The sequence below is a fragment of the Hyalella azteca genome, unplaced genomic scaffold (assembly GCF_000764305.2).
Source record: "Hyalella azteca isolate HAZT.00-mixed unplaced genomic scaffold, Hazt_2.0.2 contig8316, whole genome shotgun sequence".
Taxonomy (NCBI): domain Eukaryota; kingdom Metazoa; phylum Arthropoda; class Malacostraca; order Amphipoda; family Hyalellidae; genus Hyalella; species Hyalella azteca.
This window is the reverse complement of record NW_025938413.1, coordinates 250,009-264,092: the sequence shown is the minus strand read 5'-3', so window position 1 is coordinate 264,092 and position 14,084 is coordinate 250,009. Positions and strand designations below refer to the sequence as shown.

Sequence of the window (14,084 nt, the reverse complement as noted above, 5' to 3'; positions counted from 1 at the left end):
GAACTGTAACTAGCGAATAATGGACTGTCGCAAATCAGAAGGTATGAATAAACATTTTTATAAACAATTAAAACTTTATTGCTTCTATTTGAAGTGTAAACTGCTGTCTTCCTCTTCGGCACCGCTTGTCAGCTGCAATAACATTGGAAATTATTATATATTATATCGTTTACATGCGCAAATAATCGTTATTGCCGATTATTGTTAAATTAAATCCGGTTAAATCTACACAAATCCGATAAAATTCTGCACGCATCTCCGGTCAAGTGGTTTGAACTTAGATCCGGTCATATACCTCAATTACGCTTGATTTGACAGTGTAATAATTGGGAAGACCATCGTAAATTATGTCAATACTGAAGATGAGGCTGAGGAGGCACGTACCAGGTGAGGCAGGAGAACAAGGGGACATCGTCCTGCAGGCGGGCGAGGCCACGCAGTCCTCCAGGTCAAGTGTCAACTTGTGGCGCTGGTGGCGCAGCTCTTGCAGCTGCTCCTTCAGCTGCTGGATGTAGTCCTGCGGGAGTGTGGGGGTGAGAGGTGGGGACCTGGTGTCCATGCAAGACCATCTTTCTGCTTCGCAAATTGAATTGTTTGAAATGCGAATTGTTCCATCTGCTCCAAGCGTTCTCTCAGAGTCTTCTGCTCGGCTACATTGAAAATTTTAATCCCGAAGACTTTGTTTTGCCTTATTACATGCTTCTTAAACGATGAGATGATGTGCATTGCTAAAACTACACGGAGAGTTTTGAGTTTCTTCACATGCTTTTTTTCATTATGAGGAAGTGGGACGTTTCTAGAAACAAACAGAACATTTGTTTCAATTTTTCGAAAGAAACCGACCATACATATTTAATTTTTCGAAATAAAGTGCAATGTTGTTTATAAACAGAAGTGAGAATATGAAAAGAAGTACTATCAAAATTGAAAATTTGGGATAAATTGACATAAAAATAGGGGATAGTATGTAGAAATTTACTCACTTGAATAAAATGGGATTTGTCTTCTTCTAGCCATCGGATGAAGGAGAAGGAGGAGGAGGAGGGGGCGTTTTTTAGTTTTAGTTTAATTGTATTGTTCTTTATGGCGTGATTTGATATGAGCTTGTAGATTGCCTTTAGTGGTACAAGTTTTATCGCAGTATGGGCATGCATGAAGATTATCAACTTTATAATTGTCATTGGAGGCAGGCAGGTTTCGGGGGGATACACGTCTGGTACCCCCCTGCACAGAGGGGACCGCCAGACGTTGCTCACTTCTAGCCGCCGATGCGAAGCTGTAACACAGAGAAAATTGCATCGATTGAAAAACTGAAAAAAATGCACAGGTTTAAATCTCAGCTAAAAAATTTATTAAATGCGGTCACCACACGGAATTTTTTCTCTATATTTTTTTCTCTATAATTAAAATTTAGTTCCTGCAGATGAAAAAATTAATAACATTAACATTTAATATAATTCAATTCAGGCATGTTACCTCAAATAGTTAAATACATTTTGAAACTTTGATTACATAGGGGATACCTTAGCGTATCTCTCGTCTCATTTGCAGAGGAGAAGTCGACTGTGCACAGGATGCTGAGTCGGACGTTGCCCTCTAATGAGCCTCGAAGCAGCGGCGTCAAAGAGTTGCCGCGATAAGTGGCGACGGATCTGGAAACGTACAAAATGAAAACTATTAGATGCAACCATTGTCTAATGTTTAAGATATTTACAGAACTGATTTAAAATAACTATTAAAATAAACTATTATGAAAAGGTGGTAGGCTTTAGCGACGACTCACCCTCTACTCAGCTGTGTAACGGCCGTTTTCAGAAAGCATAGGTCTAGGTTGATATTTTTTCCTTCATTGGAGGTTTCATCCTTGGTGCTGCCAGTGTTCGCCATCTTCTCAGACCCTGCAAGGTCGACGATTAGGAGGTGCGCCCCTCTCGCAGCCACGCCGCCATCTGAAGAACCCGCCTCCGTATACTCGACTCTCTGCGCATAGAAAACTATATATTACACGTCATTGCAGTAATGTATCCAAAAACAATTTCATTGTGTAATTAAAAAGAAAAGTCATCATAATGAGTTAACAAGCAGTTTTTAAGAGCATGCATCAAGGTGGTCAGCCGCGATAGTGATGCCACTCCGAACCTACGATGATGCCACTCCGAGCTAGTTTGCCGTAAATCAGCTGATGATGTTCGTGACGGTACGGCCAAAGGACACTCACGATTCTAAAGATGACGTGTGACCTGGAGCTGCGGGCATTCCGGGGGGTTGGCCACACCTGCCGGTTCATCTCGCCTCGTTGCAGCAGTGAGAGTAGCTGCGTAAAATCAGATCAATTTAGTGACAGGCTCAGCTGTCTATGAATCGATCTGAAATTTTGAACACATGCGTAGAGTTGGAGACAATGCACGAATCAGTTGACAGAATAAATAATTTTGAAAATTTACAAAATTTTTATGTAATAAAAAAACTTTAAAATTAATTTTTTAATATTTGAAAATAAAATTAGATTTTAAACGCATATTATTTATGGTGAAAATTCATTACGTTCATAAGATTACGCGTTACCTGTTCCTCGGTCTCGACAACTTCCTCTGTGAGGCCCCGCAGATAGAAGTCGCCAGAAACGTGTTTTACGACCGTCAAAGGCCCATTGCCAGGTGCGTTGGCGCGGCCAACCAGTAGGTCGTAGAACTTCTTCAGGTAGAGCTCCGCAATGGAGACTGTTACGTGTTTACGTATTGAACAAATTAGAGTAGAACTACTATGCTGTCAATAGTAGGTCATGTAAGGCCAGCAAGCCTTTCATACTTTAGTTGTATACCAGATTCCACCTAATACAGTTCCCTAAACCTATGGTCTCGTCCCTGCTCATCTTCATCCTTATAGCTAGCCTGGACTTAGTCATACGACTAGCAAACGTAACATGGTGGCAGCGGACAGTATCAATTGAATGTGAAGATGGAAGAGAGCAACTCACAACCTACCTACACGAAAATGGCGGCATTGAAAATGCCCGACCGCATGACGTTAGGGAACAACGCAGTGAAGAATTGGAAAATCTTTAAACAACGCTGGGAGACCTACACCGTGATTACGGACTTCAGCTCAATCTCCACAGTAAAGCAGAAAGCACTTTTCATTCATTGCCTTGATGATGACGCCCTGGATGCATACAACACATTCCAACTGGCTGAAGACGCGACAGTCAACCAGATTATTCGAGCGTTCGACAACTTCATCATCGGAGAAGCTAACGAAACCTACGAACGTTTTATGTTCAACAGAAGAAACCAAGAAGAAGGAGAATGCTTCGAACTTTTCTACGCCGAACTTCAAAGATTGATTAAGACGTGCAACTACTGCGACAACTGCAAAACGTCACTGCTGAAAGATAGAATTGTTTTAGGCATACATGATGCAAATATTCAAAAGGAACTGTTGAAGACGCGCAATTTAACGCTAGAGAAAACGGTGGATATCTGTAAAGCAAATGAAAAAGCGGTGACTCATAATAAAACACTACGCCCAGAAGTTAACAAGGTGATCGACTCCAAGAAAGAAGCTTCNATTACCATACTACAACTTCAGAGATGAAATGACCATCGAAGACGGCCTAATTCTGAGAGGAGAAAGAATTATCATCCCATCATCACTACGCTACGACATGAAGAAGAAAATACATTCTGGACACTTGGGCATAAATTCGTGTCTACGCAGAGCACGAACGTACGTGTACTGGCCCGGAATGTCCGCCGAGATCAAACAGTTCGTAGAACAGTGCCCAACATGCGCCTCACTTCAAAGAAATCAACCGGCTCAACCACTATTCTTGCGGAAACTACCCCAAAGACCGTGGCAATATTTAGGGATAGACATTTTTACTATCAAAGGAAGAAACTACCTCATAACTGTTGACTATTATAGCCAGTTCTTTGAAGTCGACTACTTGAAGGATGACTTGACCTCGAACAATATTATCAGTAAACTAAAGGCGCACTTCGCGAGATACGGCATCCCCGACAAAATAGTCAGCGACAACGGCCCACAATTAGTTTCCAACGAATTTGAAAAATTCTGCCAAATGTACCAAATCCATCATGAAACATCATCACCAGGAAACAGCAAATCTAATGGAGCGGCAGAAGCAGCAGTTAAAATTGCAAAAACCCTTATGAAGAAATGTCACTACAAGAAAGAAGACCCATACCTAGCTCTACTAAGCTATAGAAACACCCCACAAGAAGGAATTTCGTACAGTCCAGCCCAACGGTTGATGGGACGTCGTACCAAGACCCTAATTCCAACAAACCCATCACTACTACGACCAGATGCTCCGGAACAGGAGAAATTAACGGCACAACGAGAACGAAAACAACAGCAAATAGGCAACCGAACGAAAGACAGGAAGGAACTTAGCCCGCTGAAAACAAATGACACAGTCAGAATGCAGCCTTTGAGAAATGAAGAAATTTGGAAACCAGCCACAGTAAAGGAAGAGATCAGCAACCGATCATACAACGTCGAGACAGAGGAAGGAAAACAGTTCAGACGCAACAGGCAGCATTTACGAAGAGACCAGTCAATCGTCTCGGAAACAACCAAAGAACCCAACAAACAGTCTCCTACCAAAACCGAAAATAAGAACACTCCTACCATCCCGAAATCGCCGTCGACGTCAACTCTACCAACAACTTCTACGGAACAAGCTGTCTCTCCCGAAGTGAAGTCGAGAAGCGGACGAACCATAAGGCGACCGCAACGTTACCAATAGTTTTAATGTCGATTGTTTCTTTGTGTCTGTCTTTGTATTGTTCTACATCTAGATTGATGTACTATGCAAAATTAGGAAATTAATCTACTTCATTGCGTCCTCTTTGTATTGTTTGAAGGGGAGATGTTACTTGTTTACGTATTGAACAAATTAGAGTAGAACTACTATGCTGTCAATAGTAGGTCATGTAAGGCCAGCAAGCCTTTCATACTTCAGTAAGTTCAGTTGTATACCAGATTCCACCTAATACAGTTCCCTAAACCTGTGGTCTCGTCTCTGCTCATCTTCATCCTTATAGCTAGCCTGGACTTAGTCATACGACTAGCAAACGTAACAGAGACTCTGAAAAAAAAAGTCAGCATCAGTGAGCAAGTTATGGGAACATTGAAAATTTCATTCTTACTGACAAACATAATGACAAATTGACAAACATAACATAGTGATGTCGGCACTGAAGAGTAGGCCTGATGTGGCCTGTCGCCGATTCCTAATTTTCGTGCCTTGTTCACAGAATATCTAAAATCGTGTCATTTGACCGTATATTTTCAGGACTGACGATAGTTCGAAATAGCTACTAGAATTCCACAGGGTTCGATATGGTGCTAGGCATCTGGCATTTCAAGTCTGAACATACATTTTTCAATTTGCTTCATCTAGTCTGTTCATTAACGCGTTCATACTCGGAGCGCCAACGACATTGTGTGAAACATTGGCTTGTGTGAAACATTGTGTGAAACATTGAAAATCATTGTGTGAAACATGAAAAAAATTATGATCACAAGTCTGTGAGAAGGCATGAGCTATGTTTGAAGAAGTGCACCACAAATGCAGTTAGCAAGAAAACTCATGATGTCTGACACTCAAGTTATTATCCATTGGTTTTATTACCAATGTGAAAAATTCTTCAGATAATGACACTAGGTAATGGAATATACTGGACGCATTTAGCAGTGCTCTACAATGAACCAAAGCCAACCCACCTTTATTATGCTTAACAAAGTTTTCTCGTGACAAAAACTTTGATGTGACTGATATTATAGTTGACTTCCCGCAACACAAAACAGTAACAAGTGGTTGTTCAATCAAATAATGTGTTTCTAGATGGATAATATTGAATATCAGATTTGTACTTTTATTAAAAACCTTGTAACATAAGAATAACCAGTTGGTCCTGTCTTACCCCATGCCTCCAATGCTCACTTTTTTTAATCTGTACAGAAAACTATGTTAGATGCAAAATGTCAGAGTTGTAGCTTAGAAGCCCATTGCATAGATACACCTTGTGATAGGTTTAGGATTTTTTAATTATTCATGGTATAGATGTTACGGGCTTGTTAGTGATTTCGGTCCTGTCTTACCCCACTGACTATACTACAAAGTTCAAACTAAGTAACCCATTGAAAATCATTTGATAAATCCAAGTGCAACAAGTGCCCTGTCGAGGGACATTTATGCAACCTCAAAATGGACTACATACATAAGAGTTACAACCCGCCACGGTGACTGATCCAGTCTCAAAAAGCTGGTGGTCCTGTAGTTTGGCGCGTGCAAGAACAAAATGACATGAAGGCTGACGTGGTGCGTTTTGCCGGTGCGCTTCATCGAAGCTTCAATAAGCGTATCGCCAAGTGTCTTGGTGACAAGGCTGCTGATTCTGCAATTTAAGACGTTCCTTCCATAGTATGATAGTTCATCTACTTGCTGAAGAAAATCGCGAAGAGTGCGTGGAAGATTACACTCATTCAGCGGCCGGCGTTTGGCTTGTTAACCTGGCAGCTAGACACGAGAACCTTTGGTCGTCTCTGAACGTGAAGCTGGCTCGGAAGTACATCGCATCCTACATAGCTGCCAGCCTGCCATTCACGAGTCACTCTTATCTGGCATTGGCAGGGATAATTGGCTGTCCCCTGCTGTCAGTGGTCCAATAACTGACATTAAGGTGACACAACCAAGCTCTCGGTGTGATTTTAGACTTCATCTAAAATTCTAAATGTAACAACCCAAAGTGGAGACCGTGTTGTCACTGTTCTCAATGAACAGTCTGTCTATCAGTCTTTGTACTGCCACCCAAAAGTATACCGTGTAGCTGGTCTATCTGCCTATTTACTCTTGGACTTAGGTCTTCAACTTAGCGGCTTGGGTAAGGTACCGGTAGCGAGTATTTTTGGTGAGTAAATGTAATTTATTGTAATCTTAGATAATAAATAATATAACAGTAGAGTATATAGTTAACTACTTTGATGTAGATGATGATGTTCAACTTGAATATTACCGTCAACCGGGGCTACTCAGGACAGATTTGAACGATTAGTTTTAAATAACAGTTAATAACTTCTTACGATGAAACATTTCATAAACAAGTTACGTGATCATTAACTTCCCGTGATCATTAACTTCCCGTGATCATTAACTTCACGTGATCATTAACTTCCCGTGATCATTAACTTCCCATGATCATTAACTTCCCGTGATCATTAACTTCACGTGGTCATTAACTTCACGTGATCATTAACTTCATGTGGTATTTAACTTCCCGTGATCATTAACTTTGCGTGATCATTAACTTCCTGTGATCATTAACTTCCTGAAAGGAATGTTTTAGTGACAACCAGCCTATCTTTTGGAGAAATAAATCATAGTTTAGGTCAATTACTTTTCATTCTGTAATGCCTGGTGCACAATTCTATACATGACATGCTATGCACAATTTTAAGATGACTGATGATGCACTAATTTTTCGATAAGTGAAATTTTTTTCGCTGAGCAAGGAAAATGTGACCAATATTCTTTGTTTTTAATCAATTTTTTTCGTAATTGAAGCCTTTGCTAACTGAGGTTCTACCCTTAATGCGTTTTTGGGGGTGTCCCGAATAGCCCCAGGGGGGTGTCCCGAGTAGCCCCGCCGTACGGAAATGGCTGCCATTTCTTTTTGGAATTAGATAGGCAAATTCTGTCAATTACGTTTTCAAGCCGACACCTGGGTGCAACTTTTATGTAAGTAAAATTTTTTAATTTTTTAATACGGCGAACATTTTTTTTGCTTCATACCTTAGCAGTTGTAACTTTACAAAACATAGTTTTTCACCATTTTTTTCAGGAATTTTTCAAAGCAAGTAAATGTAGTATTTTTCGACTTCCTTTATACTAGATAGATAGGAACATTAGTTACGTTTATGCCACTATTTTTAGTTTTGCGATATTCCAATTAGTTTCGCTACTACAACAGTTTTACGCCGTGTCATAGGCCTGTCCCGAGTAGCCCCGCCTGTCCCAAGTAGCCCCGGTTGACGGTAGTTCACATAGAATGCACTGACCAATTTTAAATTTCCAGAGGCGATTGTAGAAACTTTTATTCAACAATGCGATTGCAGCAGCATCAGGGAGGTCAGCACAACACCACTTTGCAGCAGCGGGCAAAACTCCGATGGATGCTTCCGCCTGTCGGCAGCTTGGCGCTGGAACGATTACTGGATAAAGCGGCTCGATTATTTTACGCAGTTGATCGCCAGCAAGGCCTTCGCCCACATCGCGGCCCATTTTTCACAGATGTCCGAGCTACACGATACAACGTCAGCAAAGTCATCGACCGCCGTTGGAACAAAACATCACAGTGTGCGTTTGTTGGCCGAGTTTAAACGCCTGGATCTCGAGTGGACGAGTGAGAGGCAAGATAATGTGAAGGCACAGAAGCTTCTGTGTTGCACATTGTTAACATTACTCTTTCTAGCAGTCTAAATTCCCGATTGAAAGCGGAAAATTTTATGATATAACTCTTTCAGCCTGATAGGGTAACTAGTTACATAAACAAATATAGCATAAAATGCCTTTATTGGAATTTTCGGGTAAAACATAATAAAGTTTGGAGGCAATCAATAACAATAATGTGAATTTGTGTTTTTTACAACAAGTAACTTGGGTAGGTAGTGAAATTTTGCTTACCCCTTGAGATATCAATGCCTCTATTCCTCAAACGCTGACAATCGCTGAGTTTTATATAATTGTTTAAGGAACCGAGATGATTTTTCAATAATTTTTCCCATTTGACGTTGTATTGAGATAGGCAAATTTGTTTCTGTATCTATTTAAGGCATATCAGTTAAAAAATGTAAAAATTGTCACTTAGTGGAACAGTTGTATTTGCTGTTCTTTTCAGTGGAATCAGTGCTTGTTTTCCCGAGAAAGGATACTACTTCGCTTTGTTATTGCACTAGCATCAGTCGATAAATTATCTGCTCTTTTGTTGGAGCTTTCGTTGTTTCCTCATTATTACTTGCTAATGAATCCTCTTCCGCTACTCCTCTCTTCATTGTTCCTGCAGCCTCTCTCCAAGTTGAGGGAAGCAATTTGGTCTTATTTTCTGCAAACTTCTTGCCAACCACCATTAGTTCAATAAAACTGCTTGAACCTGTGCAACAAAAAGAGAAATAAATAAATAGAATGCATTAAACTTGTGAGCAGAAAATTTTTCAAATATGTCAAATAAGTGCTCAAAATTATGAGTTATAATAGATCTGTTCATGAAAATATAGAAATAAATTGTAAAAAGCAAAGAAACAATGTGAATAAATAAAATCTGAATTAATTCATAAATACATGTTAAGTTTTTATAATCATTCCACCGCACGCGGCACGTCCAGGTGTGGTAGACATCGCTTACCGAGCCACAATTTTGCAAATCTGGAATAATAAGTACAGCAGTAGGGTAGCATTTCTCTTGCCATCTCGCGGCATACACTCTTCCCTTAAATGCTTTTTTTTAACTGGCGTACAAGCCCTTTCCATCCTCTGGCGTACACGCTGCACCATCCAGAGTACCGTATGGCCGCCACCAGCCCACCACCACATCTGTCAGGTATAGCCTATAGGCTAACGGCTAGCCAGAGGCCCAAAGCTGGGCAGCGCTACTTTGAAATGTAGCTGTGCTACTGCTACCCTTGCATGATCTAAATGTAGCAGGCCCTACCGTTACTCCCACTAGATTGTAGTTTGTAGCGAGCGCTACCGCTACAATTGCCAAAATTATTGAAAATCTCTAAATATTTATTGTTCTGCTATTGGGATTTACTCATAAACATTTAATAATAATAAAACATTTTCAAAACATATCAATGCAACTTTATTGCAATAAACTTACCTAACCAAACTAAACTAGGTACCTACCGTCAACCGGGGCTACTCGGGACAAGCGGGGCTACTCGGGACAGGCCTTTGACACGTCGTAAAACTGTCGTAGTAGCGAAACTAATTGGAATATTGCAAAACTAAAAATAGTGGCGTAAACGTCAACATTTTTCCCATCTATGTAGTATAAAGGAAGTCGAAAAATACTACATTTACTTGCTTTGAAAAATTCCTGAAGAAAATGGCGAAAAACTATATTTTGTAAAGTTACAACTGCTAAGGTATGTAGCAAAAAAAAATATTCGCCATATTAAAAAATTTTACTTACATAAAAGTTGCACCCAGGTGTCGGCTTGAAAACGTAATTGACAGAATTTGCCTATCTCATTCCAAAAATGAATGGCAGCCATTTCCGCAAGGCGGGGCTACTTGGGACATCCCCCCGGGGCTATTAGGGACACGCATTTATGGTACCCAAAAACTCATTTACGGTAGAACCTCAGTTAGCAAAGGCTCCAGTTAAGAACAAATGGATTAAAAACAAAGAATATTGATTACATTTACCTTGCTGAGCGAAAAAAAGTTCACTTATCGTCACACAAATTACAAGCCGTCCTGTATGCTTACAGATACAGAAAAAAATGCTATAAGGCTGCTGATATGAAGCTTGCAGTGAACAAGGTTGTTGTTAATGCACAATGGCATGTTCATGGATAGGGTAATATTGGTAATATCACATCAATAATACAGTAATATCCCATCAATAATAGGGTATGGTCAACTGGGGTATTTGGCCCTGTTCATAATGATGGCCAAAGCGGTCATAAATGGTCATAAACAATGGCCAAAATCACTCTGGTGTTTATGACCTGGTTTACAACCCTGGCGTTTATGACCCCGGCGTTTACGACCCCAGCATGAATCAAAAACGAGGCCAAAGTCACCCCAGTTGATGGTAATTAATGTTTATGGTAATATCATATCAATAAAGGAAAAACAAGTAAAAATCACAGATAATGTCATTTATTCTACCTCTACATTGTCTACAATGAAAGAGGAGGACTTCAGAGTACTGTTAGTAATGGATGAGTACCCTCTGCTTGCTTCAAATGTTTTGAAATGAAGTTTTATTCCCATTGTCCGGAGTAGCCCCGACAATTAGATTACTCCGGACAATCTTTATTTTGCGTCTGGCACCTTAGGAATAGCATATGGAATTTTTTTAACAATGCCATTCGATAGCCCTGGCAAAGAGCTATAAAATGAGCTTAAATTTGTTTATGAAATGTTTCATTGTAGAAGTTATTAACAGTTATTAACAAAAAAACGATCAAATCTGTCCCGAGTAGCCCCGGTTGACGGTAGTAGTTCTAAACTTCTAGTACGGGTTAGATACAGTACTAATTAAAAGTTAGTTATTTTATGTTTTACCTTCCTTACATGGATGTGTACTTTATTCTACCAATCTAAAAAATTATCCACATAGGTATACCTACATATAAAAATCAGTCTTTTATTTGTATATATATATATATATATATACACATGGAATTTTTTTCGAGATTGGTAGATTAAAGCAGACATCCATGTAGGGAAGGTGAAACATAAAAATAACTATGTAAAAATAACTGGAAGCAAACTGAAACATGAAAAAATACCTGTAAGTGGTAGCTGGTAACAACTTAACAAGTAATGACTAACATGTTGACTTGATAGGCCCTACTAGTACGGTAACAAGCTGAGGTTGACAACTTTACACTGAAAACTTTAGTACAATTTATTCTGTAATTTATATTATGTATGTATCGTGCTGGTTTTTTAATAATATTTAATACTATTAAGTAAAATCTAAAGGCTTTATCTATTAATGTAGCAATAGCACTGTAGCGGCAAAACCTCGTATTGCTACTTGAATATGTAGCGGGCGCTACCGCTACATTGCCTTGAATGTAGCGCCGCTACATGTAGCGCGCTACTGCAGACTGCTCACCTCTGAGGCTAGCAAGTGGCAAATGCTCACAAATAGCTATGGCAATGGCATGAAGTTAATAATGCGATCTATTGGAGTGGGAGAATTCAATTAGATTATTTTATATACTTATAAAATAGCATTGTCCAAGTACAGGTAGAGACCTTTGAGTCTGAGGTTAGTAAATAGGTTACCAGTTCCAAACTCAAAGCAGGTGAGAGTTGGTGACTTGGAGTATCACAAGGTGCTGTTCTGTCACCAACACTCTTCACTGTGATGCTGCACAATCTTCCATGCCCACCCTTCCTTGAGGTCCTTCATGTGAACCTGGAGTGATTGCAGAGAGGAAACCTTTGCTGCCCCTATGCAGACAACATTAAGCTCACAAAATGAAACAGCTCCAAGGACTTCCAGCAGAACTATTAAAGACAAAACTCAAGATAAAATGCCTCCCAATAAGGAAATAAGAATAATGTAATGGAACTAAAGCTTAAGAAATAAGCTTAGTAATTTGAAACTCCAGATTTACAGCACAAAACTTCCCCTTATCTGCCTATGTGAAACATAGCTATCTGCATAATATCATGAAATGGGGTAATAAGGGATGGTTTTGAGAGTTTTTTGTTGATAACTTCTTACCACTAAACATTTCATAAACAAGTTTGGGCTCATTTTAAAGTTCTTTGCGAGGGCTATCTAATGGCATCTTAAAAAAAATTCCATATGCTATTTGTAAGGAGGCAGACTGCAGACACAAAATAAAAGCTTCCCAAATTACCCCTGGGAACGGTATAATCCAGGACACTTGAAATAAAACTCATATTTAAAACGTTTGAAGCATGCAGAGTGTACTCATCCATTACTAACAGTACTCTGGACTCCTCTTCCTTTGTAGATGATTTAGATATAGAATAAATGACATTTTCTGTTATTTGACTTGTTTTTCCTTTATTGATATGATATTGCCATATCCATGCATTATTGTATTAGTACATATTGATGTGATATTACCGTATCCATGGACATGTCATTGTGCATTTACAACGACCTTGTCCGCTGCAAGTTTCATATCTGCAGCCATGTAGCATTTCTTCTTTATCTGTGAGCTTACAGGATGGCTTGTAATTTCACACTATTTTAATTGGGTCAAGTTAATTCACTCTAACGAAAAATATAACTCTGTTCTCACTGCAGTGAGTGACAGAGCGCGCATTTTCTCGTCAACAAAAACGTGAAGTCATGAACAGAGAGACAGACGGACATGAGGAGCGTTTTTTCCATAAATGAGAAAATGCACTAAGAAGATTATAAAAACATACCTGAAACAGAAAAGAATATTTAGTGACAACCATCATATTTTTTAGAGAAATAAATCATAGTTTAGGTTAATTACTTTTATTCTAGGAAAAGTTGTTGCCCAGTGCACAATTCTCTATGACATTCTATGCACAATTTTGTGATGATCATTAATTTTTTGTGATGATCATGATGATGATGCATTAATTTTTCCTGAAGTGAAATTTTTTCGCTGAGTGAGGTAATTGTAATCAAAATTTTGTGTTTTTAATTGATTGTTTGGTTAACTGGAGCCTTTGCTGAGGTTCTACTGTAAATGTATTTTTAGGGGTCTCCCTTATCCACTATGCAGAGGGTGGATGCAGTGTCGGCAATACGGTATATGGATTTTTAAGCCCAAAGCGTCGCCGGCCATTTTAAAGATGCGTCGCCGGGTAATTTTTAATGAAAAGCCATTTTCGCTGACGCTGAGTAATGACAAACTATTTACAAGCCACGAACTTATTACAAGGTTGCATGCACGTGTTACCCCAAATAACTAATTTTACCCTAAAAACAGTCCGGTTGTACAGCAAGTGTCAACTGAACATGTAATAAAGCAGTCTGACCGCTCTAATGCGACCGAAACTACGCAATCGAAAAAATGTTGTTTACATTTTTTGCGGGAACTCATCGCAACTGATTTCCGGACAAGCTTCGCTGCATCGTAATCCATCCAACGTACCGGAAACCTTACTTTTTTTCTAAATAGTTGGCTGAAGACTGAGAAATATATTAAATGCAAGAATTTCAATCTAAATGTGTCGGCAAGATCTTCTGAAGGCGAAAATTTTACCGATAATGCGTCGCCGTAGGTCTTTAAATCTTCGTTCACTCTCTGCACAGTGGTCCCTTATTACCCCATTTTGTAGAAATGGCTGCAATTTT

General features: G+C 39.4%; 1 protein-coding gene across 1 annotated transcript; it reads right to left on the bottom strand.

Annotated features, from left to right (window-relative positions):
• Positions 1-856: 856 nt before the first annotated feature.
• Positions 857-3,295, bottom strand: LOC108675414 (kinesin-like protein KIN-7L). Its single transcript, XM_047881579.1, has 5 exons — positions 2,566-3,295; positions 2,219-2,314; positions 1,784-1,980; positions 1,524-1,652; positions 857-1,276 (listed from the first exon to the last, which is right to left on the bottom strand). Exons 2-5 carry the CDS (start codon positions 2,285-2,287, stop codon positions 1,066-1,068), a joined length of 606 nt encoding a protein of 201 aa, XP_047737535.1. The 5' UTR covers positions 2,288-2,314; positions 2,566-3,295; the 3' UTR covers positions 857-1,065.
• Between the last annotated feature and the right edge of the window lie 10,789 nt (positions 3,296-14,084).